The 26,079-nt window shown below is 41.5% G+C and overlaps 1 protein-coding gene across 4 annotated transcripts in view; it reads right to left on the reverse strand.

Moving 5' to 3' along the window:
- The window catches only part of jag2b (jagged canonical Notch ligand 2b), a 104,682-nt gene that overhangs the window by 7,138 nt on the left and 71,465 nt on the right, over positions 1-26,079 (reverse strand). For 2 of the 4 annotated variants that reach the window (XM_035794003.2, XM_035794002.2), the window contains exons 10-20: positions 22,292-22,405; positions 20,042-20,088; positions 18,145-18,318; positions 15,591-15,753; positions 15,264-15,434; positions 8,989-9,102; positions 8,643-8,756; positions 7,941-8,054; positions 7,665-7,781; positions 7,270-7,297; positions 6,619-6,704 (exon numbers count right to left, since the gene is read on the reverse strand). In XM_035794003.2, coding sequence (XP_035649896.1) covers positions 6,619-6,704; positions 7,270-7,297; positions 7,665-7,781; positions 7,941-8,054; positions 8,643-8,756; positions 8,989-9,102; positions 15,264-15,434; positions 15,591-15,753; positions 18,145-18,318; positions 20,042-20,088; positions 22,292-22,405 — 1,242 coding nt within the window. The remainder of the gene's footprint in view (positions 1-6,618; positions 6,705-7,269; positions 7,298-7,664; positions 7,782-7,940; positions 8,055-8,642; positions 8,757-8,988; positions 9,103-15,263; positions 15,435-15,590; positions 15,754-18,144; positions 18,319-20,041; positions 20,089-22,291; positions 22,406-26,079) is intronic. The other 2 variants (XM_035794005.2, XM_035794004.2) reach the window with 1 other exon arrangement.

The raw sequence follows: 26,079 nt of genomic DNA on the forward strand, positions 1-26,079 counted from the left end.
ATTATAATAATAATAATAATAATAATAATAGAAGTAATTATTTGGGGGATTTTCCCCCCCTTTTTGTTGATATGCAATTGTGATCCAATTATGATCTTGCGTATCTCTGCTGCAACTCCCCAACGGGCTCGGGAGAGGCGAAGCGCGAGTCATTTGTCCTCCAAAACATGACCAGCGAAACGGGGCTTTTTAACACTCGCCCACTAAACCCGGAAGCCAGCTGCACCAATGTGTCGGAGGAAACAACGTTCTACTGCTGACCGAAATCAGCCTGCAGGCGCCCGGACTGCCACAAGGAGTCACTAGAGCACGATGAGCCAAGTAAAGCCTCCCCAGCCAAACCCTCCACTAACCCGGACGAAGCTTTGCCAATTGTGCGCAACCCTATGTGTCCAGGTTACGGCCGGGTGTGACACAGCCTGGGATCGAACCCGGGTCTATAGTGACACCTCAAGCACTGCCTCAGACCACTGTGCCACTAGGGAGGCTTTACATAAGTGTTTTTATGCTTACTTAGACAGGCATGAAACAGATGGGATGAGGAAGGATGGAGAACGATTGAACCATGGTATCCGGTAGGGAGGCATGTACAGTGGGGCAAAAAAGTATTTAGTCAGCCACCAATTGTGAAAGTTCTCCCACTTAAAAAGATGAGGCCTGTAATTTTCATAGGTACACTTCAACTATGACGGACAAAATGAGGGGAGAAAAAAAAACCCAGAAAATCATATTGTAGGATTTATGAATTTATTTGCAAATCATGGTGGAAAATAAGTATTGCTCCTAGCTAGCAGAACACATTCTTATTTTCAATGACTGCCTAGGAACGGTGGGTTTAACTGCCTTGTTCAGGGGCAGAATGACAGAATTACCTTTTACCTTGTCAGCTCAGGGATTCAGTCTTTCAACCTTGTGGTTAACAAGTCCAACGCTCTAACCACCTGCCTCACGAGGAGCATGCTTGTTACGGTAAGAATTCAAGTTGCTAGCTAGCATTAAACATATCTTATAAAAACAATCAACCATAATCACTAGTTAACTACACATGGTTGATGATATTACTAGTTTATCTAGCGTGTCCTGCGTTGCATATAATCGGTGCGCATTCGCGAAAAAGGACTGTCGTTGCTCCAACGTGTATCTAACCATAGACATCAATGCCTTTCTTAGAAGTATATATTTTTAAACCTGCATATTTAGCTAAAAGAAATTAGCAGGCAATATTAACTGTTTATGACTTCAAGCCTATCAACTCCCGAGATAACGCTGGTGTTAGAGTGTGCGCTCATGTTCTGAGCAAGGAACTTAAACGTTAGCTTTCTTACATGGCACATATTGTATTTTTACTTTCTACTCCAACACTTTGTTTTTCCATTATTTAAACCAAATTGAACGAGTTTCATTATTTGAGGCTAAATTGATTTTATTGATGTACAAGTGAGGGGAAAAAGTATCTGATCCCCTGCTGATTTTGTACATTTGCCCACTGACAAAGAAATGATCCGTCTATAATTTTAATGGTAGGTTTATTTGAACAGTGAGACACAGAATAACACAAAAATCCAGAAAAATGCATGTCAAAAATGTTAAATGAATTTGCATTTCAATGAGGGAAATAAGTATTTGACTCCCTCTCAAATCAGAAAGATTTCTGGCTCCCAGGTGTTACCTGTATAAAAGACACCTTTCCACAGAAGCAATCAGATTCCAAACTCTCCACCATGGCCAAGACCAAAGAGCTCTCCAAGGATATCAGGGACAAGATTGTAGACCTACACAAGGCTTGAATGGGCTACAAGACCATCGCCAAGCAGCTTGGTGAGAAGGTGACAGTTGGTGCGATTATTCGCAAATGGAATAAATACAAAATAACTTTCAATCTACCTTGGCCTGGGGCTCCATGCAAGATTTCACCTAATGGAGTTGCAATGATCATGAGAACGGTGAGGAATCAGCCCAGAACTACACGGGATGATCTTGTCAATGATCAAGGCGGCTGGGACCATAGTCACCAAGAAAACAATTGGTAAGACACTATGCCGCGAAGGACTGAAATCCTGCAGCGCACGCGAGGTCCCCCTGCTCAAGAAAGCACATATACAGGCCCGTCTGAAGTTTGCCAATGAACATCTGAATGATTCAGAGGACAACTGGGTGAAAGTATTGTGGTCAGATGAGACCAAAATGGAGCTCTTTGGCATCAACTCAACACAGTGTTTGGAGGAGAAATGCTGCCTATGACCCAAGAACACCATCCCCACATAGAATGTATGCACACATGACTGAAGTCGCTTTGGTCAAACATGGAGGTGGAAACATTATGCATATATTATTATATATTATAAACATGGAGGGGGTGTTTTTCTGCTAAGGGGACAGGACAACTTCACAGCATCAAAGGGACGCTGGACGGGGCCATGTACCGTCAAATCTTGGGTGAGAACCTCCTTCCCTCAGCCAGGGCATTACATGGGTCGTGAATGGGTATTCCAGCATGACAATGACCCAAAACACACGACCAAGGCAACAAAGGAGTGGCTCAAGAAGAAACACATTAAGGTCCTGGAGTGGCCTAGCCAGTCTCCAGACCTTAATCCCATAGAAAATCTGTGGAGGGAGCTGAAGGATTGAGTTGCCAAACGTCAGCCTCGAAACCTTAATGACTTGGAGAAGATCTGCAAAGAGGAGTGGGGCAAAATCCCCCCTGAGATGTGTGCAAACCTGGTGGCCAACTACAAGAAACATCTGACCTCTGATTGCCAACAAGGGTTTTGCCACCAAGTACTAAGTCATGTTTTGCAGAGGGGTCAAATACTTATTTCCCCCATTAAAATGCAAATCAACTTAACATTTTTGACATGCGTTTTTCTGGATTTTTTTGTTGTTATTCTGTCTTTCACTATTCAAATAAGCCTACCATTAAAATTATAGACTGATAATTTCTTTGTCAGTGGGCAAACATACAAAATCAGCAGGGATTCAAATACTTTCCCCCCTCACTATTATAGTAAGTTAAAATAAGTTAATTCAGTATTGTTGTAATTGTCATTATAACAAAAAAAAGGACACTGGCCGATTAATCGGTATTGGCTTTTTGGGTCCTCTAATAATCGGTATTGGTATCGGCGTTAAAATCATAAATCGGTCGACCTCTAGTATCTGGGGTGGCCACCAGCTGCATTAAGTACTGCAGTGCAGCTCCTCCTCATGGACTGCATCAGATATGACAGTTCTTGCGGTGAGATGTTACCCTTCTCTACCACCAAGGCACCTGCAAGTTCCTGGACATTTCTGGGGGGGAATGGCCCTAGCCCTCAATCTCCGATCCAACAGGTCCCAGACGTGATCAATGGGATTGAGATCAAGGCACATCGCTGGCCATGGAAGAACACTGACATTCCTGTCTTGCATGAAATCACGCACAGAACGAGCAGTATGGCTGGTGGCATTGTCATGCTGGAGGGTCATGTCAGGATGAGCCTGCAGGAAGGGTACCACATGAGGGAGGAGGATGTCTTGCCTGTAACGCACAGCATTGCGATTGCCTGCAATGACAACAAGCTCAGTCCGATGATGCTGTGACACCGCCCCAGACCATGACGGACCCTCCACCTCCAAAATCGATCCCACTGCAGAGTACAGGACTCTGTGTAATGCTCATTCCTTCAATGATAAACGTGAATCCGACCCTCACCCCTGGTGAGACAAAACTGCGACTCGTCAGTGAAGGGCACTTTTTGCCAGTCCTGTCTGGTCCAGTGACAGTGGGTTTGTGCCCATAGGCGACGTTGTTGCCGCAGATGTCTGGTGAGGCCTTACAACAGGCCTACTAGCCAATGAAGATATGAAGTTATGGATTTTTATGATTTACCTTGAAAGACTGTCAAGCTTCTCTCAATTGCCTCTAAGCCCATTACGGACAGTTTGAGAACTGATGGAGGGAAAACTCATTTTTCAACATAGGTCTCTCCACAAATTTCTTGTTAACAACCTATAGAAATAAATCAAATAATTTTTTTGGCAAGTTGGTCCGAGTCATTAAACTCATTTTTCAATACTTGTTTTGGGCATGACAAGTAATTTTTCCAACAAACTGTATCACAATTCCAGTGGGTCAGAAGTTTACATACACTAAATTGACTGCCTTTAAACAGCTTGGAAAATCCCAGAAAATTATGTCATGGCTTTAGAAGCTTCTGATAGGCTAATTGACATAATTTGAGTCAATTGGAGGTGTACCTGTGGATGTATTTCAAGGCCTACCTTTCAAACTCAGTGCCTCTGTTTGACATCATGGGAAAATCAAAAGAAATCAGCCAAGACCTCCAAAATTGTAGACCTCCACAAGTCTGGTTCATCCTTGGGAGCAATTTTCAAACACCTGAAGGTACCACATTCATCTGTACAACCAATAGTATGCAAGTATAAACATCATGGGACCACGTAGCCATACTGAAAAGGAAGGAGACACGTTGTCTCCTAGAGATGAACGTACTTGTGTGAAAAGTGCAAATCAATCCCAGAACAGCAGCAAAGGACCTTGTGAAAATGCTGGAGGAAACAGGTACAAAAGTATCTATATCCACAGTAAAACAAGTTCAATATCGACATAATCTGAAAGACCGCTCAGCAAGGAAGAAGCCACTGCTTCAAAACCGGCATAAAAAATCCAGACTACAGTTTGCAACTGCACATGGGGACAAAGATCGTACTTTTTGGAGAAATGTTCTCTGGTCTGATTAAACAAAAATAGAACTGTTTGGCCATCACGACCATCGTTATGTTTGGAGGAAAAAGGGGGAGGCTTGCAAGCCGAAGAGAACCATCCCAACCAGGAAGCACGGGGGTGGCAGCATCATGTTGTGGGGTGCTTTGCTACAGGAGGGACTGGTGCTCTTCACAAAATAGATGGCATCATGGGAGGTAAATTATGTGGATATATTGAAGCAAAATCTCAAGACATCAGACAGGAAGTTAAAGCTTGGTTGCAAATGGGTCTTCCAAATGGACAAATACCCCTAGCATACTTCAAAAGTTGTGGCAAAATGGCTTAAGGGCAACAAAGTCAAGGTATTGGGAGTGGCCATCACAAAGCCCTGACCTCAATCCTATAGAAAATGTGTGTGCAGAACTGAAAAAGCATGTGCTTTTAAAACAGGGAATTTTAACTTGGATTAAATGTCAGGAATTGGGAAAAACTGAGTTTAAATGTAAACTTCCAACTGTACATGTGTTTAGCAGATGTTATTGCGAGTGTAGCGAAATGCTTGTCTTTCTAGCTCCAACAGTGCAGTAATACCTAACAATTTCACAACAATACACACATCTAAAGTAAAGGAATTAAGAATATATAAATATTTGGGCGGGCAATGAGTCATTTTTCTGGCTTGGTCATTAAGAAATTCAAAGGCCATGACTGAAGCCAAGTTGTGTTGGGGGGATTTTAACGTGGGGATCTCTTGTGTGTTTGTTCGGATGTGGCATGCGTTTGTACATTCCCTCTGCAAAAACAGTACCCAGTCATTCACCATTCTAGATAACTTGACAGTTTAACCAAGTCTTGAGGCTTAAAGTCGCATTGGCTAGCTAGTGCTAGCCAACTTCTTTTGCCAATTATCTTCAGCTGGTTGCAGTTCAACCATGGCAAAATTGGTTTGATATTGGAAAGCCCATCTGAGGCTAGTTAGGGAGAGTCAATAAATTACACAATGTAAACTAAACAATATTAACATGTTGGCCATATTTAAGTTGTCTCATTAAATGCTTAGGTCATTGAAATTTGGAGCTATTGACTTTAAAATATTGTCGCATGTACGTGGGGTAATTGACTGATTGACATTCGATATCCCTATGGGGCTGGTTGGGGACAAACAAAATTAACCATGGGCATTACTATTAGATTGAATTGATGATCATTGGGGACCTATCATCTGTGGGCAGGATTAAAATAAACCCAACCAAAGGAAAAATGTTAGTGCCCTCCCTTCATTCCATGATATACAATGTTTTCCTATCATCTCATAAATCTGACTTTATGACCAAAATGCTCCTATTTACACTTTGTAGTCCATTTTGACACAATAATAAATGTTTGACTCATTTATGCCACGCTCTTTAACGCTGACTAAATTCTAACAGTTTCTTGGTTATTTGGATGTCTAATATGCCACAATGTTAGAAGAGCATCTGATCTTTCGCCTAGCCTAGCCAGTGTGAGAAAAACTGTGTAAAAGTCTGAATGAAAGACAACCACTAGTCATCTGACAAAGGCGAGAGAGGAGATAGAAATTTCAGGGTCATTGAATAATTCATCTACTCAGTTTATGTGCGTGCGTGTGCCTGAAAGACAGAAAGATAATTTGCGTGTGTGAGAGTATGTACGTGTGCGCTGAGGGAGGAAAAGAGGAAGGATGACCTCTACTCCCCAATAGGTCAAAGGGACGTGTCGCCCCCCTGTTCTTTCTGTCATTGTCATGGTTACGTTTGTGGTGTCCGACAGCTCGGGTAGTTGATGCATTGGTGTGTGTGAGAGTCAAAGGCCTGCTACACTGGACATTTCAATGAGCATAAGCAGCGTGTTTGCTCCAAGATGACTTGGATAACCGTATTGTGACTTACTGATACGACAGTCCGGTCCGGCGAACCCGGGGGCACACTCGCATCGAAACCAGTTGACACCATCCACACAGATACCACCGTTGTAGCTGTAAAGATCGAGGGACGGAAAAAAGAAAGAGGGAAGAGAAAGTATGAGAACAGTGAGCATGAGGTTAGATAGGCCAAAACAGAGCGTACCCGTCTTGACTCATCTCACACATAACAGCATAGAGGGGAGAGAGTGCAAGTGTGTGTGTTGGGATCCAAGTCACAAAGGCTAAATTCTGCTCATCAATACACACCTTTCAAATGCTAATATCTACCCCCCACTCCTCAATCCAACCCCTTCCAGCCTCCTTCCCCTCCTTGTGCTCCCTAGGTCAGCAGTGAAGAATGGAGGGCAGGAGAAGGGGAGGTGGAGTAGAGGTTGCTCCCCCGTTGTTCCTATATGGGGGAGGTGGGGGGACTCATTTAAGGCCCCCAGAGCCTCCATTGTCCCCTCCCGTTCATTTAAAACCAAAACTGGGTTTCGGATTAAGGAACATCTTTCCTGTATTTTACGAGTTGGGGGTGGCGTTGAGACAATTCATGGTGGTTGATGTACAGCAAAAGGGAGGTTCGAAACAGAGAAAAGGCATGACAAAGGGGGAGGAGAGGAGGAAATGCACGTACCAGGGGTGAGGGTTACAGTCGTTGGTGTCTGGAGAAAAATACAAGATAAAGTCATAAGAAAGTGAAGACCATGCTTTAAAAATATATATATATGAATCTAAAATGGCAAAATCTTTAAGTTGCATAAGTGCATTCGAGTCAGGACGAGGCCCTTGAAATAGACATATCTACATGGACATGTGCAGGAGTAAGATTGAGGCGCTGAGAAAAACTCTGGGTTTTGTTTATCTTGAAGTGTACACTCGTTCACTACTTCAAACAAATCTAAAAGCATTGGATTGGTGGTGTGGCCTTGGGGGGAGTTTCCACCATACCAGTCATTTCCTTTCAAATAAGTGAAGACGTAGCCTTTGTGCGACACTGGTAGCAGCGGTGGGATCTAAGCCACGACTTACTTTGGGAGCAGGTGGGGCCCTCCCAGCCCTCTTTGCAGATGCAGGTGAAGGAGTCGCCGCCTCCCACACAGGTGCCTCCGTTGGAGCAGGGGCTGGACACACACATGCTGTTCTTGGCTGGAGTGGAAGGGACGGCGACAAAAATAATAATAATAATAAAGTGGTGAGACACGATATGATACAGACTGAATACATTGAATCGATAGAGACGAGACAGACGGGGATACAAACAGAGAGATATTCAAATAATGCATAAAAGCACCACCCCCCCCTCACCTGTGTTACAGGTACTGCCGCCCCTCCCAGGGGGGCAGGCACAGCGGAAAGCGTCCCCGTGGTCATAGCAGGTGCCCCCGTTACTGCAGGTGTTGGCGTCACACTGACTCTCACCTGTGTGCGCACACATTTTACATGTCATACCAAAGCTGCTTAGACCCAATAGACCTCGGTCTGTCCAATTTAAATTATGCAATTAATTTCATTCAACACATCTGATTAGCGCACACGCAGACACTGCAGGGCTTGACATTACCTTTTTTTTTTAGCCACTTGTCCTTCAGACAAGTAGGACAGATTTACTTGTCAGAAAGCTCAAGTTATTTACACCCCCCAAAAAAAAAGGTTTAACACCATGGGCCAAAAGGATGATTGAGAATTGTATTGTGTGACTAGGGTAGCAAAATTAGATTAATTTGAGCATAATTCCAAATGTCCTACTTATTCTCTCCTGAATCTAACTGGGAATTCTTGATTTTGGAAAGATTACCAGAATTGTGCAACCCTATGAATGATGCTAGGAACAGCTTCATAAAATAATACCTGGATGACATTCTGAGTAGCCTATTTGTTTGATACATAGAATTTTTTTCTTCTTGTCCATTCATACAACATAAATCTATAATCTGCTTGCCTGAAAGTTTATTTTCTTCTTTTTAACTTCCCCTAGGAAAGCGTTAATGTCGAGCCCTACACACTTACGGGAGTGGCAGGTCTTGCCCTTCCAGTTGTTGGTACACTCGCAGTAGAAGTCGTTGACCAGATCCACACAGAAGCCACCATTCTTACACGGGTTATGGTTGCACTCGTTCACATCTGAGGAGGAAGGAAGGAAAGGAAAATAAAATGTCAATGGCTGTGTTATAAGGAGGTGGTGAATGGGAGGGAAAGGAAGATGGAGAAAGGGGAGGAAGAGTAGTATGGTGAAGAGGAGAAAGACGAGAAGATAGGAGTAGGAGAAGAACGACAGGGGGAAAGGGTAGGAAGAAAAAATTATTGGAGCAGGAGGATACAAAAAGTAGGAGGAGAAAAAGGAGAGCTAACTTACTAAGGTCACAGAGCCGGCCCTCCCACCCATCAGGACAGAAGCACTGGAAGGAGTCGACCCCATCGATGCAGGTGCCTCCGTTCCGACACGGGCTACTCACACAGTCATTCACGTCTAAAATAGAAAAATAAGCTTTCTATTTTTTTGCCTTTATTTATCCAGGAAGTCCCATTGAGGTCAGAACAGGGGTTTTCAAACTATTTGGGACTGGGACCCCTTTTGTTATAGCAAATTCATCAGGGACCTCCGAGCATGGTGAGAATTTAGCAGTTTTAAAGCTAAAATTGCAGTGCATTTACGCTGAAAATAACATTTTTAGGGCATACAAGAAGTATAGAGTTGAAAACTGGATCAATGATGAGAGTACTGTGGATCCCTGTGAGCCTCCCAGTCCCTGTTGTGCATCTAAGGGTAGCATATATTGTAGATTATCTACATTACATTGCAAAGTTTTCACCCTCAATTTATTTCACAAAACACTTGGCCAAATCTGTTTAAATCTGTAGTTCCCAGCAATATTTATTTAAACAAAATAATTACATGTAAAAAATAATAATTCTGGCAGCAGACCCCTTGCAGTACCGCCACAAATGCCGGTTTGGGAACAACTTGGTCAGCAGACCTCTTTTACAAGGGAGACATGTCCCAATAACAATAACATCTGCTTTGTCCTGAAGTGTGCACTCATTCACTACTTCCCACAAATCTAAAAGCATTGGATTAGTGGATGCACGGGCTAGTGGGAGTTTCCGCCACATTTATTATACTAGTCTACACTAGTTCTCCTGCAAATCAGTGAAGGGAATTGAACAAAAACACTTTGGTAAGAAGGAAAAATAATTAGGACATAGCCCTAGACTAGAGTGGTTGCCACACCCACTGAATGAGATCCTCAGGAAGCGATGTTTAAATCGGAGAACTTTTACCCAGACTGAGGTACCCAGTTAGGCGGGCTGTCAGACAGGCAGAGAGACAGTGTCCAGCTGGAAAACTGGTTGCATTATTATAAGACATTGTAATCTTCTGCCATCATGGTCAGGTTGTATACCGGATTTATAAAGGACATTAACAGCTTTTTAGCGACCAGAAGAATTACTGTAATTTTTCAAATTTGTGGTTAGATATACATTTTTTAACCTTTATTTAACCAGGAAGGCTAGTTGAGAACAATTTCTCATTTACAACTGCGACCTGGCCAAGATAAAGCAAAGCAGTGCAACAGTTTCCCATGGAACAAACATACAGTCAATAATACAGTAGAAAAAGTCTATATAGAGTGTGGGCAAATGAGGTAGGATAATGGAGCTAAGGCAATAAATAGGCCATAGTGGCGAAATAATTACAATATAGCAACTGGAGTGATAGATGTGTGCAAGTAGAAATACTGGGGTGCAAAGGAGCAAAAATAAATACATAGATAACAGTATGGAGTTGAGGTAGTTGGATGGGCTATTTACATATGAGCTATGTACAGGTGCAGTGATCTGCTCTGACAGCTGGTGCTTAAAGCTAGTGAGGGAGTAAGTCTCCAGCTTCAGTGATTTTTGCAGTTCGTTCCAGTCATAGACAGTAGAGAACTGGAAGGAAAGGGGGCAGAAGGACGAATTGGCTTTGGGGGTGACCAGTGAAATATACCTGCTGGAGAGCATGTTACAGGTGGGTGCTGCTATGCTACCGGGGCAGGGGTAGCCACATGGAAAGCATGGCCAGCCATAGAAAAATGATTATTGAAATTCTCAATTATTGCAGATTTATGGGTGTTGACAGTGTTTCCAAGCCTAAGTGCAGTGGGCAGCTAGGAGGTGCTCTTATTCTCCATGGACGTTACAGTGTCCCAGAACGTTTTGGAGTTTGTGCTACAGGATGCAAATTTCTGTTTGAAAAGCTAGATATAGTGTAGTCAACCCAGAAAACATCATTTTCAGGCTGTCACCTGGTTAAGACTTCATGTCTCAAATGTATATACTCTTGGCAGTAGGTGCCACTGAAAATTAGAATTGAAGAAAACCATGCTTGGAATGGAATTAAAATCATATTTAGAAAAAAAAAATTAATCAAAAACTTGATTATAAATTTTGAAATTGCAGTTAAAAAATAATGTTATATAATATAATAATAATAAAATATATCAATGTTTTTATGAATATCGCTAGCAACAGAATACACATTTTGAATTACATACAGTGCTGTCAGAAAGTACACACCCCTTGACTTTTTGCACATTGTGTTACAAAGTGCTATTAAAAACGGATTTAATTGTTGTTTTTTTGTGAACGATATATACAAAACTGTCATTGTTGAATAAAATCTTGTAAACAAAAATAAAAAATTAAACCAATACATCTTATTAGATACATATTCAACCCCGAGTCAATACATGTTAGATTCACCTTTGGCAGCGATTACAGCTGTGAGTCTTTCTGGGTAAGTCTCTAAGAGCTTTCCACACCAGGATTGTGCAACATTTGTCCATTATTCTATTAAAAACATCAAGCTCTGTCACATTGGTTGTTGATTATTGCTGGACAACCATTCAGGTCTTGCCATAGATTTTCAAGCCGATTTAAGTCAAAACTGTAATTAATTCACCGTCTTCCTGGTAAGCCACTCCAGGGTAGATTTGGCCTTGTGTTTTTAGGTTATTGTCCTGCTGTAAGGTAAAGTCATCTCCCATTGTCTGGGGGAAACAAACAACCAGGTTTTCCTCTAGGACTTTGCCTGTGCTTAGCTCCAGTCCTTAACGATTATAAGCATACACATAACATAATGTAGCCACCACTATGCTTGCAAATATGGAGTGGTATGCAGTAACACTTTGTATTCAGGATCAAAAGTGAATTATTTTGCCACATTTTTTTGCCGCATTACTTTAGTGTCTTGTTGCAAACAGCATGCACGTTTTGGGATATTTTTATTCTGTACAAGCTCCCTTATATTCAGTCAATTATGTTAGTATTGTGGAGTAACTACAATGTTAATCCATCCTCAGTTTCTCCTATCACAACCATTAAATTCTGCAACTGTTTTAAAGTCACCATTGGCCTCGTGGTGAAATCCCTGACCGGTTTCCTTCCTCTCCAGCAACTGAGTTAGGAAGGACACCTGTATCTTTGTAGTGACTGGGTGCATTGATACACCACCCAAAGTGTAATTAATAACTTCACCATGCTTAAAGGGATAATCATTGTCTGCTTAAAAAATAATAATCTGTGCCCTTCTTTGCGAGGCATTGGAAAACCACCCTGGTCTTTGTTGTTTAATCAGTGTTTGAAATGGATTGTTTGACCAAGGGACCTTACAGATAAGTGTGTGTATGGGGCACAGAGATTGAGGCAGTAATCTCAAAAAATCATGTTAAACACTTATAGCACACAGAGTGAGTCAATGCAACTTACGTGACTTGTTACATTTTACTCATGAACGTATTTAGGCTTGCCACAATACCAGGGTTGAATACTTATGGACTATTTGTAAACATAATTTAAAAAATGAAAAAACAATTCCAGTTTGACATTATGGTGTGTAGGACAGTGACTAAAACTAATTAGACTAATTACATTTAATACATTTTGCATTCTGGTTATAAAATGTTGAAAAAAATCAAGTGGTATTAATACTTTGAAGGAACTGTACCTAGTCGTAAATGAGATCCTAATTGAGCAAATTACACTCACTGAAGTATCTGACATAGCGAATAGGCTACCAGTGCAGCAAGTGCTGCTGGCTAGCTACAGATTGAGAGAAGACTTGAAATACACAAGATGGTGGCGGTCACACATTGTTGGGACTACTTCATGGAGCAAAAAAACTATTCATTTTAATAACAGACCACTTCTCTGAATTCATAACAGACCCCCCTGCAACTGGACAATGACAGAGACTCCTGTTTCCACGAATCGAGGACAAAGACCGTACCGCCAAGTTAAGGTAGGTCAAAAAATCTCCATGCTACACCAAACAATACCTAACCTGTAACTCCCAGTATAATGGATCAGAATTTTTGGGGGGGAGGGGGGTTAAATCACATTATCTGATGTTACAATCTATTGCTAGTTGCTTGTAACTTTCTTGACTTGAAAACTAAATGGTTGCCAACACATGGCTAACATTTGTTTAACCAGCTAAACAGCTGCTCTAAGCGAAAGTGTTCGGAGTTACCTTTCTAGCTAATAGGCTGTGTTAAAAGTTTACACACTTCCTCTTCCAATTATGTGGAGAGGTCAAAATAATAAAAACAATCTACCAAATCAATTAATTTTAAAGTGTTGATTACTTCTCCTTTCCATTATCATTCACCTGATAAGTAAAACATGTTTTATTAAGTATGTTGGGGTCCCTGGGTTACCGGTTTGCCTGGGAGGGGGTACCTTGGAAAAAACAAGTTGAAGACCACTGCCTTAATACAACGCAGGCTTGCATAAAACATTGTGCTAGTTTACGGAGATCAGTTTAATTCCAATTGGAATCCAATCAGAGAGAATATCTAAGAATTGGGAAAGTACACCATTCACCTCATGTGGAAGGTATGGAAAATTAAAAATCAGTACAACCATTTCAATAACGGATGCAATAGGGATGTGCACGGTTATTTGAATTATTCAAATACTAATACTATACAATTTATAATTATAAGCCTCTTATCACTGAAATATTTTTTAAATAAAATATCCATATAACATTACATTTCAAATGATTAATTTAATAAAACAAACCTTCAAAATGTAGTTTAGGATGTGCACCCCATAAGACAGGTAGATAACCGGTAGCTTTCAGGTGTGTAGCTTGTTGTTTATGTTGGCCAATCAAAATCGGCAAAGACGCTCAACGTGTAGCAAGTGGAGTGAGTTCACTAAAACAATGCAAGACAGAGTACAATTACAGAATTAAAAAGTTTGAGAAATGAGGAGTAGGCTACAAGCAAACCGGTAGGTTTTTAATTGGAATGGGGTTGGGGGGGGCGCAAAATGTAGCCTCAATTGGCCTAGCAAGCTATAGCTGGCTTAGCTAGCTTCCCTAGGCTACCCCATGCACTGTTATATGGGGTAATAAATAACATTGTGGCTGCTTCAAGTTGGCTAGTCTTGGCTGTAGCAGAGTTTCCTTGGCGTTCTCTCCCCCTCAGTCTGCTCGCTCCCATCTCACACACATGCACACAACGCCCCCTCCGCAGCTCCATGTGTGAAGTTACTGTCTTGTTGATTTATGTATACCCTGTATTAAGATTTACACAGACTAAACGTAAATTCCACAAATGTTTAGTGACCAATGTCTGTTAATACTTTCATTTAAAAAAAAATACAAATAATAACAATAGAGTAGAATTCCACTCTATCGTTCGTATTTTTGCTTAATTTAGATAAACAGATTGGGTGAGAATAAAGAGGGAGTCATTGAATGAAAGGTACAGACAGGAATTGAAACCTGGTCTCCAGTGGGGAAGTATTTTGCATTTACAGCATTATCCCATGCTGTTCAAATTAAAACAGCTTTTACTTGGTCAAGAGATAAAAAATGGACATCTTTATTCAGCTTTCCCATAGGATGGTTTAATATTGATAATGTTTTACAGCTTTATGATTATGTTTTAATACGAAAAACATTGTATTATTTTATATATTTTAGGTTTATACAAACTTAAACTTCCTGAAAAGTGTAAGTCAGGGTGCATTTAAGGTTTCCAGGAATATTACCCCAAAATGTGTAAATCTAATTGGAATTTAATTTGTGGAATTGACCCCAACCCTGGCCACTGAAGCCCAGGTCACATGAACAGACATACAGACAAAGACAGGAGACAGACAGACATACTCTTGTGGCAGTAAATGCGACTGAAGCCCTGGTCTAAGTTTGGGTGGCATCTTGATTTTCAGACAGTCATACTGTATCTGTACCATACGGTATTACCGGAAGTGCACACAAGGGGATAAATTCTTTATTTTTGACACACGAAACAATTTAGCCAATAGGGATCTTGATACAGGGAGGGGATTGAAGGTCTCATATGCTCACACTTTATATAGACTTTCTTTTTCCACCCTATTGTGTTGTTTATTCCATGTGTAACTGTTGTTTATTCCATGTGTAACTGTTGTTTGTGTCGCACTGCTTTGCTTTACCTTGGCCAGGTCGCAGTTGTAAATGAGAAATTGTTCTCAACTAGCCTACCTGGTTAAATCAAGGTGAAATAAACATTTAAAAATTGCCCAAGTCTACTGGTCACAAGGACAGATGGCAGCCATGCGGACCGACAGAGAAAGACACACAGTGGTACGTACTTTCGTGGCAATAGGTGCCGCTGAAGCCGGAGTCACAGAAGCAGGTGAAGTTGCCGCGGGGCTGGCTGATACAGCGTCCCCGGGGGCCACACACGTTGGACGAGATGTGACGAAAGCCACCCTCGCCCGCGGAGTCATTGGTCGCCACGACAATGGTGCAGCTGTCAATTACTGAGAGAAAAAAAAAACAGGAGGGATGAATGAGGTGTCTGCCAGTGATCCAGTGTCTAGTTCCCCTAGGTACAGATCTAATTTAAAAAAATAATAATTATGTATAGGGAACAAAACAAAAACCGGTCCAGAATCAGTCACGGTGTGTGGCTCTACCTTGGCAGGGGGTGGTCCTGCAGTGGTCCCTGAGGTGGGCACAGGTCTTGCCCTCGTAGCCATCGGGACAGGCGCAGTAAAAGTCACCCGTTAGGGCGTGGCACGGTGCCTCGTTCTCACAGGGGGTTGGCTCACACGGGTCTGAAGGAGACCAACCTGGGACCTGTGGGGGAGGGAAGGAGAACGTTCACACATGCAAGCATGTACACAAGCACGAATGCACAAACAAGTACTACACAGCCACATGTACACATTCACATGTACAAACAAGTTTTACATTTGTACTTAGTTTCATTTATTTTATCCACTTTATGCAAGTACTTCAGATAATGAATCCTTGCCACCCAGTATTGACAGAAATGGTGAGTGTGAGTGCGGGAGAGAAAGAAAGTTTGTGAGAGGCCTTGCAACACTTCACACAAGTTGTTCTTTAAGTATATAGATAAACACAAAGGGCTAAGCTGTGGAAGACTGGTATAAGCTCAGAGGTACCTGAAGATCAAAAACACATCTGTGTGTGGAGGTAGTTTGTGTGTGTGTGCGTGGTTTAAATTAATTTCATTCAACCAGATAGTCCTCGGTGACATGGCAGCGGCTCCAGTTTCTACATTTTCTCTGTTCTCAGGGCATCAAGTAGGGAAATTCACAACAAAAAACGCAGTGTAAACCATGGGGTACAACTCGCTGCCATTTAAGGCACTGAGTCGGTCAGTAGTGTGGTGCAACGGGGTGGGCTGATCTACTTGGGTTATGGTGCTCTCCTGGTCATGGTGCTCTCACACAGATTAATACACACGCAGACACAAACTCAGCCTGCGCAGACACACACACACGACAGATACATGCACCCAACTTGCTCATTTGACTTTCTGATGGGGCAGAGACGTATTTATTCTATTCTGTTCTGTTTAAAGGCTTCTGAGTGCTGTGGCCATGAAAAGTATGTGTGGGATGTAAACTGAGGGGTCTGAGGGCTAAAGGCTGGGACAAGTCCCATAAATCTAAGCCCCTCCACAGAAGAGGAAGAACACTTAAACACCCTGTCTTTCAAACAGCCCACCCAAAACCACCTGTAATGCACGTCTCAAACGCCCAATCCCAAATCAACTCAGTCAAATTGGTGTGCAGAAGGACATAGGGGTGTTAAAAGGGTGGGATAGGTGTGCTAAGAGATTGTGTGCCAGGCATGCCAATTGCATAGATGTGTCATAGCAGTGCCTCGGCATGCCATACGAGTGTAGTAGGAAGGCAGGGGAGAAAGTAAGCCGGTATGTCGTCCTGGCAAAATGAATAGTGGGGGTACGCAGTACCGGTATAACATGAGCCTATCACAATAATTAAAACAAAATGTCAAGAAAACTGTAGGCCATTACTTAACATTACCACGTCAGCCACATGAAATCTGAGCGAATTGTCTTGAAACCGGGTTGTATATGCTCAAAATTGCGTTGTAGTTCGATAAAAACTAGTACATCTGGCCAAGGCGGAAATGAGTTGCCGATACAGAGACGTACGGACAGCAGTGGATGCATGAAGTATAGGCCTAATGACAATCGCAAAACGTCATTACAATACACGTTGGTGTTTTGTAACAGAGGTCTCTTTCCATTCATCAAATTGTGAGTGCACAATGCACTGTTTGGATGTTGTAATCATTTTGTGAGTGCACAATGCACTGTTTGGATGTTGTAATCATTTTGTGAGTGCACAATGCACTGTTTGGATGTTGTAATCATTTTGTGAGTGGACAAAAGTGCACAGGTAGCCTACAGGAGGGCATTTTTTGAAAACATTGAATGGTTGTATTTATGTCACATTAAAATATAATGTTAAGTTATAATATGCCCATAGGACATAAGGATTCTAGGCCTATGTAATTCTATGATTAGCTAGGCTAACAACAACAAAAAGTGCGCAAGCACTTGCACACATAGGGATTCCCGTACCTGTAAGAAACTAAATAGGAATGTCACATGTACAATATGTTGAACATGTGCAGGAGTTTATAGTGTCATCATGTATGCGGTCTGAGTTTAGCAGGAGTGCATAGGGAAGTCATACGCATGTTGCATTAGAGTAGCAGGAGTGCATTTGTGGCATATCAATGCAATACAAGTGTAGTAAGTATCATACGCATGTCACACGATGGTAACAGGAGTGTAAGAATAGAGCCACAATTCCACGACAGGCATAAACTTAGCTTCTCAATGCCCTGGAGTGACTGAGTGGGCACAGGGCCATAGTCGAGTTGCCTCATTCAAGAGGGTTCGTATTTATAGCCTGTTACGCCAAGTACAGGACTGGGCTCACAACCAGTACCGTCTGCCTTTCAGTCAAAGCAAAACAGTACAGCGCTGTCTGTGTGTGTGTGTAGTTCTAGGAGTGTGTGCGTGTCAATTCTCTTATACGGGAGTTTTGCTTTGACTGAATTCAGGACATACCGTTGTAATCTCACCGTAAACAGACTGTGCGCACGCATATATACCAAAAGGACCAACACTTGAAAGCAGCGCAAACTGGTCCCGAGACTTCGGCCTTTGAACTAATGGCTCACCTCACACAGTTCCCCGGAGAACTTGGTCGGGCACTCGCACACAAAGCCGTCCAAAACGCTGTGGCAGCGCCCACCGTTCTGGCAGGGCCCACTGGCACACCTGTTCCGCTGGATCTCGCAGTGCGTGCCCACAAAGCCTGACGGGCACTGACAGAGGTACCCCCTGGGCCCTTCCTGAAGGGAGATGGTGGGAAAATAGATATATCTGACATAGATCTAACACATGAGAATCCTATAGGACAAGGTATGACCTGCTAACATGTAAAGGACAAGTAGAATGCAAGAAAGGACTTGACAGTACATGATATGGATCCATGGTTAACAGGATATCTAGGTGAGCATGTCCTCTAGGGTTCAGTCTGAGAGCCTTCTTAACCTCCATTTACATACTACCTCTTGGTCATAGAGTACCAGTCAAAAGTTTGGACACGCCTACTCATTCAAGGGTTTTTATTTTTTTTAACCATTTTCTACATTGTAGAATAGGGAAGACACCAAAACTATGAAACATATGGAATCATGTAGTAACCAAAAAAAGTGTTAATTAAACAAATCCAAATAATTTTATATTTGAGATTCTCCAAAGTAGCCACCCTTTCTCTCAAACAGCTTCATGTGGAATGCATTTCAATGAACAGGTGTGCCTTGTTAAAAGTTAATTTGTGGAATTTCTTTCCTTCTTAATGCGTTTGAGCCAATCAATTGTGTTGTGACAAGGTAGGGGTGGTATACAGAAGATGGTCTTTTATCAAATATGGCTAAGTCCATATTATGGCAAGAACAGCTCAAATAAGCTAAGAGAAACAGTCCATCTTTAATTCATGAAATGAAGGTCAGTCAATCCGGAACAGTTCAAGAACTTCTAAAGTTTCTTGAAGTGCAGTCGCAGAAACTAAGCATTATGATGAAACTGAGGACCGCCACAGGAAAAGAAGACCCAGAGTTACCTCTGCTGCAGAGGATAAGTTCATTAGGGTTACCAGCCTCAGAAATGTAAGCATTTATTTGGGCTGCAGAGTTCAAGTAATAGATACATCAATTGTTCAGAGGAGACTGAGTGAATCAGGCCTTCATAGCCAAATTGCTGCAAAGAAACCACTACTAAAGGACACCAATAATAAGATCACTTGCTTGGGCCAAGAAAGATGAGCAATGGATATTAGACCTGTGAAAATATGTCCTTTGGTCTGATGAGTCCAAATTTGCGATTTCTGCTTCCTACCGCCATGTCTATGTGAGACGCTGTTAGTGATTTCTTTAGAATTCAAGGAACACTTAACCAGCATGGCTACCAAAGCATTCTGCAGCAATTCACCATCCCATCTGGTCTGAACTTAGTGGGACTATCATTTGTTTTTCAACAGGACAATGACCCAACACACCTCCACAGAGTGATTGAGTTCCGCATCAGATGACCTGGCCTCCACAACCCAATTGAGATGGTTTGGGACGAGTTGGACAGCAAAGTGAAGGACAAGCAATAAACAAGTACTCAGCACATGTGGGAACTCCTTCAAGACTGCTGGAAAAGCATTCCAGGTGAAGCTGGTTGAAAGAATGCCAAGAGTGTGCAAAGCTGTCATCAAGGCAAAGGGTGGCTACTTTGAAGAATCTAAAATACATGCTGATTTGTTTAACACTTTTTGGTTAGTACATGTTCCATATGTGTTATTTCATAGTTTTGATGTCTTCACTTATTCTACAATTTAGAACATAGAAACCATTAAGAAAAGCCCTTGAATGAGCAGCTGTGTGCAAACCTTTGACTGTATATAGTTCAGAGTTGAACGTTTTACATGAAATAATTCAAGAAATGGTTGAGCAGATTTTTTTTTTTACATTATTCATTTATTGTCTGTGTGGCATCGAGTCACAAGGTCCAGAGAAGGGCGCATACCTTACACGTCGCTCCATTCTGACATTGGCCGTGGCAGCCCTTGACATCTGAGATAGGTGAGAGAAAGATGGTTACACACAGAAGGGTTTTTAATAACTATTGCAAAACAGACCCACCATTTTAATGTGCAATCAAGGCAGGTAATGTAGGCGTTTTGTTAATGAATTGAAGACGGAAAGTTAGTCGTCTTTATGAACAAAGCAAACAGTGCCTTTAGAAAGTATTCACACCCCTTCACATTTTTTCCACATTTTGTTAACGCCAATTTGAATTTTTTTTGTGGCCTACAGACACGCGCCTCATAATGTAATTAAGGTTTTTAATTTTGCTCTATTAAGTCATAGGAAACCTATAGTTCACAAGTAAACATTTAAAACAAGTCACATAAGATGCATGGAGTCACTGAAATGCTATTTAACATATTTGAATGACTCCCTCATCTCCATACCCCACACACAATTATCTGTAAGGTCCCTCCAACAGCGAATTTCAAAACAGATTCAACCAAAGACCAGGGAGGTTTTCGAATGCCTCAAAAAGGTACCTATTGATAGATGGGTAAAAAAGAAAAAAAAGAAACTGACATTGAATATCCCTTTGAGCATGGTGAAGATATTAATTACACTTTGGATGGTGTATCAATGCACCCAGTCTCACTACAAAGAAACAGGTGTCTTTTTAACTCAGTTGCTGGAGAGGAAGGAAACCACTCAGTGATTTCACCATGAGGCCAATGGTGACTTTAAAACAGTTGCAGAGTTTAACAGCTGTGATAGGAGAAAACGGAGGATGGATCAACAACATTGTAGTTACTCCACAATAACCTAATTGACAGTGAGAATAAAGCCTGTACAGAATAAAAATATTCCAAAACATGCATCCCGTTTGCAATAAGGCACTAAAGTAATACTGCAAAAAATGTGGCAAAGCAATACACTTTTTGTTATGAATACAAAGCGTTGTTTGGGGCACATCAATTACAAAACATTACGGAGTACCACTCATATTTTCAAGCATAGTGTAATGGATATGTTTGTAATCGTTAAGGACTGCCGAGTTTTTCATGATAAAAAAAGAAACTGAACGTAGCTAAGCACAAGCAAAAATCCTAGAGGAAAACCTGGTTCAGTTGGATTTCGACCAGACACCAAGAGATCAATTCACTTTTCAGCAGGAAAATAACCTAAAACACGAGGCCAAATCTACACGAGCTGCTTACCAATTAGACAATTTTGACTTAATCTACTTGAAAATCTATGGCAAGACCTGAAAATGTTGCACAATCCCGGTGTGCCAAACTCTTAAAGCCAATTTATGCGCCATCCGAAAATGTGTTGGAGGCACTATTTTGTAATTTTTAATTTTTTTTTAACCTTTATTTAACCAGGCAAGTCAGTTAAGAACATATTCTTATTTTCAATGACGGCCTGGGAACAGTGGGTTAACTGCCTGTTATATGGATGGACGGTTGGTGCGATGCAATTACAGAGCATCCGGAGGCACGCAGAGGCCAAATGGAACTCTGTACCGCATTGGCATGCGCCGGCCCAAAAAATTAACGATGCGGAGGGCTCCTTAAAGCTCAGCATTGACATGATTGCGTATATACTGGCACTCCCGCGCAAACTCACTTCCTTGACAACTTCCTTCACAACAACTCGGCAACGCGCAAGTATAAATGCCCTGACTTCTGCACAGGCCGTATCGCATAAATGCTGTACGTCCACTGCAGACATCAGATTAACCAATCAGCGCCTTTTAGAGACTTACCCAGAAAGACTCACAGCTTTAAATCGCTGCCAAAGGTGCTTCTACAAAGTATTGACTCAGGGGTGTGAATACTTAAGTAAAGTTAGATATTTATGCATGTTCATTTTCAATACATTTATGTTTGCAAATTGTCATTGTGAGGCTAGAGTATAGATGGGTATTTTTATATATATTTGATGCATTTTGGCTGTAACAAAATGTGGAGTAAGTCAAGGTTATGAATACTTTCTGAAACCACTGTATGCAGTTGACAAGAAGCTATACCCATCATGCAATAAAAACCAGAGGCAAAGTTGGTGAGTTTTACAGAGACAGCTACGGAGATGGTGGCAATGCTAGAACGTGCCAATGTGACGTCGCCCAAAGCCTAGAGAGACCGAGAGGAGTGGTAGAAAAACACGGATCAGTAGCAAGAGTGAAAATAACGAGAGAGAGAGCGAGAGAGACGGTGACGACAATAAAGGGGAAAGGAATACTGACTGATGTCACAGTTTTGTCCAGACCATCCTTGAAAGCAGTCGCAGTGATATCCGCCAATTAAGTTTTTGCAAGAGTAAGCGTTTACACACGGTTTCCCCACACACTCATTCGCATCTGTGGAGGCAGGACATGGGAGTCAGAGTCAACGGGTAAAGGGAGGAAAGAAGGAAAGTGAGGTAAGAGGGATAGAGAGTAGAGGTCGACCGATTAAATCGGAATGGCCGATTAATTAGGGACGATTTCAACTTTTCATAATCGGACATCGGTATTTTTGGGCGCCGATTTTGCCGATTAAATTATTACTATTTTAAAAACCTATATTTAACTAGGCAAGTCAGTCAAGACATTCTCATTTTCAATGACAGCGTTCATTGCACGCAGAGTCAGGGTATATGCAACAGTTTGGGCCGCCTGGCTCTTTGCGAACTAATTTGCCAGAATTTAACGTAATTATGACATAACATTGAAGGTTGTGCAATGTAACAGGAATATTTAGACTCATGGATGCCACCCGTTAGATAAAATACGGAACGAAAGTTTTGTTTTCAAGGTGATGTTTCCAGATTTGACCTAAGGCTCGTGTTTCTGTGTGTATAGATAAGTCTATGATATGATAGAGCAGTATGACTGAGGGGTGGAAGGCAGCAGCAGGCTCGTAATAGTCAAAGGTATATGGTTTAGAGAGAAATAGTCGACGCGTTATAATTCCTGTAATAACCTGCGGCTGAACTTGAAAGGGGTTCCTTCGTTATTTTACCGTTCATGTCTTCCATAGATAATGTCTTTACTTCAAATAAGGTCCGTTTCGTGCAGGCTTAAACCGCCTCGGCGTTTTGGTACCCGTGTAAATCTCACTAGAATAAGGTAACGTTTGTCAACATATTTTCATAAATACACTCTACAAAAAAAACATTGCTTATATTTAGCCAATATTGATCAGTCACCTTGTCCTATGGATATCTACACAGTTATACGAAACAGACCTTATTTTAAGTGAATCTAAAAATATAATATGGAATAAATGAATGAAGGAACTGCTTTTCAGATTTTGCTAGGTGTCATGGGAATTATGACTCGAACTTTGGTAGTAAATTCTTACCATGCCCATTATTAAAATAGGATTTCCTGCATATAGAAATGAGTTTGTTTTCAACATTCATGTTATTTGAGACTAAATTGATTTTATTTATGTATTATATTAAGTTTTATTTTAGGCGTTCATTCAGTATTGTAGCAATTGTCATTATTACAAAAATGTGTATATACAGTGGGGCTAAAAAGTATTTAGTCAGCCACCAATTGTGCAAGTTCTTCCACTTAACTTCTTCCACTTCAACTATGACAGACAAAATGAGATTTTTTTTTCCAGAAAATCATATTGAAGGGTTTTTAATTAATTTATTTGCAAATTATGGTGGAAAATAAGTATTTGGTCAATAAAAGTTTCTCAATACTCTGTCATTGCCAACAAAGGTTATATAACAGAGGTCTTCACAAGTCTTTCACACACACGGTTGTTGGTGTTTTGGCCCATTCCTCCATGCAGATCTCCTCTAGAGCAGTGATGTTTTGGGGCTGTTGCTGGGCAACACGGACTTTCAACTCCCTCTAAAGATTTTCTATGGGGTTGAGATCTGGAGACTGGCTAGGCCAATCCAGGACCTTGAAATGCTTCTTACGAAGCCACTCCTCCGTTGCCCGGGTGGTGTGTTTGGGATCATTGTCATGCTGAAAGACCCAGCCACGTTTCATCTTCAATGCCCTTGCTGATGGAAGGAGGTTTTCACTCAAAATCTCACGATACATGGCCCCATTCATTCTTTCCTTTACACAGATCAGTCGTCCTGGTCCCTTTGCAGAAAAACAGCCCCAAAGCATGATGTTTTCACCCCCATGTTTCACAGTAGGTATGGTGTTCTTTGGATGCAACTCAGCATTCTTTGTCCTCCAAACAAAACGAGATGAGTTTTTACCAAAAAGTGATATTTTGCTTTCATCTGACCATATGACATTCTCCCAATCTTCTTCTGGATCATCCAAATGCTCTCAAGCAAACTTCAGACGGGCCTGGACATGTACTGGCTTAACCTGTTAGTCCTATAGGGGCAGTATTTCATTTTTGGATAAAAAGACGTGCCCGTTTTAAGCGCAATATTTTGTCACGAAAAGATGCTCGACTATGCTTGGAATTGATAGTTTTGGAAAGAAGACACTCTTACGTTTCCAGAACTGCAAAGATTCACTGTGAGTGCCCTAGAGCAAATGCTTCAGGCAAAACCAAGATGTTTGACCGACCAGGAAATGAACAGGATTTCTGAGGCTACGTTTTCCATGATCGCCTTATATGGCTGTGAATGACAGGAATGACGGACACTTTTCTCTTGTTTCCCAAAAAGCATTGTGACATTTGTAGGCATATCATTGGAAGATTGACCATCCCAATTGCCAAGTGTCCCGCACAGTGTCTCTGAGAAGTTATTTTCCATGATCAGAGAAGAATGCAGGCTTCCAGGCATTTCAATGAAAGAGATATATGACAAAAATTGATTCAAACAACGTTTTCCATGTTTCAGAGATTCGGAAAAAATTGCCACGTGATGTCTCAGAGAAGAATGCGGTTCCAGGGAGTGAAGAGATATATGACAAAACACCTTGAGGATTGATTCAAACAAATCAGCAAGTTTCGGTACAAATGCATAGTAACAAACGGAACGTTGTGTCCTACACAAGAATCTTTCAGGAAAAACTGGACATCTGCTATGTAACTGAGAGTCTCCTCATTGACATTCAAAGGTAAATTATTTTATTTGATCCCTTTGCTGGTTTTGTGAATATGTTGAGTGCTGCTAACGCTAAATGGCTAGCTATCACCACTCTTACAAATTATTGATTTTCTCTGGTTCTAAAGCATATTTTGAAAATCTGAGACGACAGGATTGTTAAGAAAAGGATAAGCAGCAGGCATATTTATTTCATTTCATTTGATTTTTAGAAATGCTCTGAGCTTGAGGCTGTTAACGACCGCATGCGGGATGGGGCGGACTATGAGGTTAAGCAGGGGGACATGTCTGGCACTGCAGGATTTGAGTCTCTGGCGGCGTAGTGTGTTACTGATGGTAGGCTTTGTTACTTTGGTCCCAGCTCTCTGCAGGTCATTCACTAGGTCCCCCCGTGTTGTTCTGGGATTTTTGCTCTCTGTTCTTGTGATCATTTTGACCCCACATGGTGAGATCTTGCGTGGAGCCCAAGCTTGAGGGAGATTATCAGTGGTCTTGTATGTCTTCCATTTCCTAATAATTGCTCCCACAGTTGATTTCTTCAAACCAAGCTGCTTACCTATTGCAGATTCAGTCTTCCCAGCCTGGTGCAGGTCTACAAAACAATTTCTGGTGTCCTTTGACAGCTCTTTGGTCTTGGCCATAGTGGAGTTTGGAGTGTGACTGAGGTTGTGGACAGGTGTGTCTCATACTGATAACAATTTCAAACAGGTGCCATTAATACAGGTAACGAGGAGCCTCTTAAAGAAGAAGTCACAGGTCTGTGAGAGCCAGAAATCTTGCTTGTTTGTAGACCAAATACTTATTTTCCACCATAATTTGCAAATCAATTCATTAAAAATACTACAATGTCATTTTCTGGATTTTTCCCCCCTCATTTTGTCTGCCATAGTTGAAGTGTACCTATGATGAAAATTATAGGCCTCATCTTTTTAAGTGGGAGAACTTGCACAATTGGTGGCTGACTAAATACTCCCCCCCACTGTGTGTGATATATATATATATATACAC

The sequence above is a fragment of the Oncorhynchus keta genome, chromosome 19 (assembly GCF_023373465.1).
Source record: "Oncorhynchus keta strain PuntledgeMale-10-30-2019 chromosome 19, Oket_V2, whole genome shotgun sequence".
Taxonomy (NCBI): Eukaryota; Metazoa; Chordata; class Actinopteri; order Salmoniformes; family Salmonidae; genus Oncorhynchus; species Oncorhynchus keta.